Raw genomic sequence first — 3447 nt, 5'->3', positions numbered from 1 at the left:
TTCATCAAAAATCTCCTTTATTTCATCATCACAGTTTCAATTTATAAACAGCAGGAGCTGAGAAATCAGTGAAGAAATGAGGGAAGAGAAGGGATCAAATAATAAAAACAATGAGATTAGCAATCGAAACAGAGAATCCCAATGTCTCCCTCACCGATTGTTCTCAGTATTTTCCCCACCCCACAAACAGTGTCTTCCCTAATTACTCCCCCAGCGTCTCCTTCTCCCCTCTTTCAGTGTTTCCCCCATCCCCAGTCTCCCTTACCCCCTCCACCAGTGTGTCCCCTTCCATCAGTTTCTCCCTCACCCCTAGTGCCTCCCCACCAACCTCCCCATTGTCTCCCAGTGTCTCCCCACCCCCTCCTTTCTCTGACCCCTCACTGCTGGCCTAGTGGTGAGAGCTGTGGTTGTAATTCTGTTCATCTTCTCTGGCCGAGGGCAGTCAGGGGTCTGAGGGACAAACCCCACTGAAATGGGGAGACTGATTGTTTATACTCACACGGCCTCACATTGTTGAATGTGAAGTCTATGGAATATTGCCCGACCTCAGAGCTTTCATTGGCTGGGACCCACATTGATACAGTGCCACCATTTTGTTTCTGTCACTTTTGGTGATTGTGGTTTATACGGGAAAATGTAGTTACCATGGTAATTATTAGTGCTAATGATCACATCAACGGTAAGTTTACAAATGATCACATAATCAACATTTCAATCTCATCCTGAATCTGTCCCTAAGCCAGTAAGATATCACATCACGACAACAGTCTCTGTATTTTAAATGGTCTTAAAGTGCTATGCTTTCAATGTCTTCTTCTCTTCTTGTGTCTTCACTTCTTCAGTCGTCTTTCCAGAAATCTGACTGCAGCTTGTGTCCATTTCTCATTTGCTTTAGCACAAATTCTCATATTCCGTCTGTTTGTAAAACTGAAAGAATGAAATGAGATGTCAGTATCAGAGAGTTACAGACACCAGCTCCATATCTTTTATTTCAACACACTGCAATCAAAACACCTTGAAAGACTTACATAATGGCAGGAATGGAGCAGCCAATTGTTCTCTTGTAGCTCACTAGCCTTTTATGAACAATAGGAGTGGGTTTAAAATTCTCACAACATTCGACTGTTACAATGCCAACTGCAATGAGATGGAGAAAGAGACACAGTTAAATATGGGGTGGATACCACAGCAGATTCTCGCTAACATTATCCTTTAGCTAGTTACATAGAAACATATTACAGAAATGAAACAGACCATTTGGCCCAACTGATCTGTACTGATGTTTATAAACCTCCTTCAACGGTCAGCTCTCAACTTTCACTTTTCTAGAAAAAAGATACAATCTATTCAATCTTTCTTCTCTCATCTAGGATCATAGTTTGGGCGGCATGGTAGCACAATGGTCAGCACTGTGCCTCACAGTTCCAGGGGCCTTGGTTCGATTCCCAGCTTGCGTCCCTATCTATGGAGTTTGCACATTCTCCCGTGTCTGCGTGGGTTTCCTCTGGGTGCTCCAGTTTTCTCCTATAGTCCAAAGATTGCCGGTCAGGTACATTGGCCATGCTAAATTGCCCCTCATTGACCTGCATTGTGTAGGTTAGAGGAATTGCGGGGGTAAATATGTGGGGTCTCAGGGATAGGGCCAAATGAGATTGTTGCCTGTACAGACTCAATGGGCCAAATGGCCTCCGACTGCACTGTAGGGATTCTATGACTCTATATTTGGAATAACCACATTGAAAAGTAATAAATAACATGAGCAAATGGTGGAAGGGCCAGCAGGCTATTTTAAACTGCTTGTCACAGTTTAGTTCATTCTGACATTCTCGGAGAATATTGCCAATAAGGAAGTTTCTTTCTCTTACCCGGTGAAGCAGCAACATCCTGTATCAAGCAGATCAGCAGTGTTCCCAAAACAGCAGCAGCCACACAGTGTGCTGTCTTCATCATGTCCTTGCCCAACTTGGAAGTGTTGAGTGTTGAAGAGTGAGTGTGGGTTGTCAGGAGTCAGTTATCACCTCATGGTTTATATTGTGTCAAACTGCAGAGTCTGCAATGGGGAGACCCCCTGGAACTTTGCCCATTCGCCAGAATGAAAGTTCTCCAATGTAATTGTTGCTCCATTTCAGCATTCCCTGAAATGGGAAGTGCATGTTGTTCTGTGAATGGGAGTTCTTGGGTTTAGCAGCATTGAATGCCTGGAACTTCCTGCGTCGGTGATTCTTCAGAAACTGTCATTTTCCCCAGGTAATTTCACCACTTCCCCATCTGGACAAAGAGATAACCAATGAGAAAAGTTGAGCTTTCTGTTTTGACCATTCCACACTGAGCACCCTGTGGGACACAGCTCTGAGGAGGCAGTAAGTTTAAACATCAAAATATATCAGTGTGTGTGGAAAAGGCATAAAGACTGTCTTTCCATAAGTGGTCTTGCACCATCTTGAGACACAGCAGAATGCTTCACAGTTACTGAAACTCTTCTGATATGTAATCACTGTTGTAATGTACGGAAGGCAGCAGGAAATTTGTACACAGCAAGATCCCACAAACAGCAGTGTAATTATCGCCAGATAAATGATTTTAATGATGTTGATTGAAAGATGTATAATTCCCAGGGAGAGCTGCCCTGTTCTTCTAAATAAAAAAATGTGATATTTTACTCCACCTTGAGAGGGCAGACAGGGCCTTGTTAGAATGTAACTCGTGGTAACATTGCATCTGTTGTGATGTGACCAATGGGAACAAGCTGTAAGGTTCAGTTGGCCGAGTAAACCATGTAACCAATGACAGAATGCTGTGATGACCAGCTGACTCAGTATAAATTAGAACATTTTGGGAATTGTGGGGAACTTGGAATGGCTCAGAGTGAGGCCTCAAGTTTGGAGTAATGATGTTTCTTTATAAAACCTTTGATTTATAAGTTGGAGTAAGTTTTGTTATATTTTAATTGTCTGCACTGGAAGAATTCCTTCTGGATCAACAGGCCTCAGATTAACATCACCCTTGAAATGTGGGTAGCCCAGGCAGTGCATCATTCCCTCTGTGCAGCATTGAAGTGTAAACTGAGCTTCAGGTTTCTGAGTGGATTTTGAGGTTCTGACCTGTGTGAGTGATGTGAGTGAGACCGAATGAGCCACAGCTGAGAATAAGATCAGTGATGGTGTTAATGAAAAGATTGTCGATAGTTCTGAGCTGCTCCTTGTATCCTGCAATCTCGATTGGGAATTGGTTAGTAAACAGACTGTAGATATATTCTGGTGTCCATTTAACTCTTCTGTGTTTGCACCACTTTGAAACAACTTACACAGCATGGTAAGTTGGGCAGCATGGCCGGTGCAGGCTTGAAGGACGAAGGGGCCTATTCCTGTGCTTTAATTTTCTTTGTTCTTTGTTCTTTATACATCACTATTTATTTCCCCAAGTTCCCTAACATCCATGCCTTTCTCA

At 43.0% G+C, this 3447-nt stretch overlaps 1 protein-coding gene across 1 annotated transcript; it reads right to left on the bottom strand.

Annotated features, from left to right (window-relative positions):
• Nucleotides 1-429: 429 nt before the first annotated feature.
• Nucleotides 430-2004, bottom strand: LOC145342612 (C-C motif chemokine 5-like). Its single transcript, XM_080188155.1, has 3 exons — nt 1866-2004; nt 1029-1137; nt 430-927 (listed from the first exon to the last, which is right to left on the bottom strand). Exons 1-3 carry the CDS (start codon nt 1948-1950, stop codon nt 831-833), a joined length of 291 nt encoding a protein of 96 aa, XP_080044281.1. The 5' UTR covers nt 1951-2004; the 3' UTR covers nt 430-830.
• Nucleotides 2005-3447: the final 1443 nt, after the last annotated feature.

The sequence above is a fragment of the Carcharhinus amblyrhynchos genome, chromosome 4 (genome assembly GCF_965287045.1).
Source record: "Carcharhinus amblyrhynchos chromosome 4, sCarAmb.v2.hapA, whole genome shotgun sequence".
NCBI classification, from domain to species: domain Eukaryota; kingdom Metazoa; phylum Chordata; class Chondrichthyes; order Carcharhiniformes; family Carcharhinidae; genus Carcharhinus; species Carcharhinus amblyrhynchos.
Note: the sequence above shows the minus strand (reverse complement) of the source record. Positions and strands in the feature narration are given on the sequence as shown.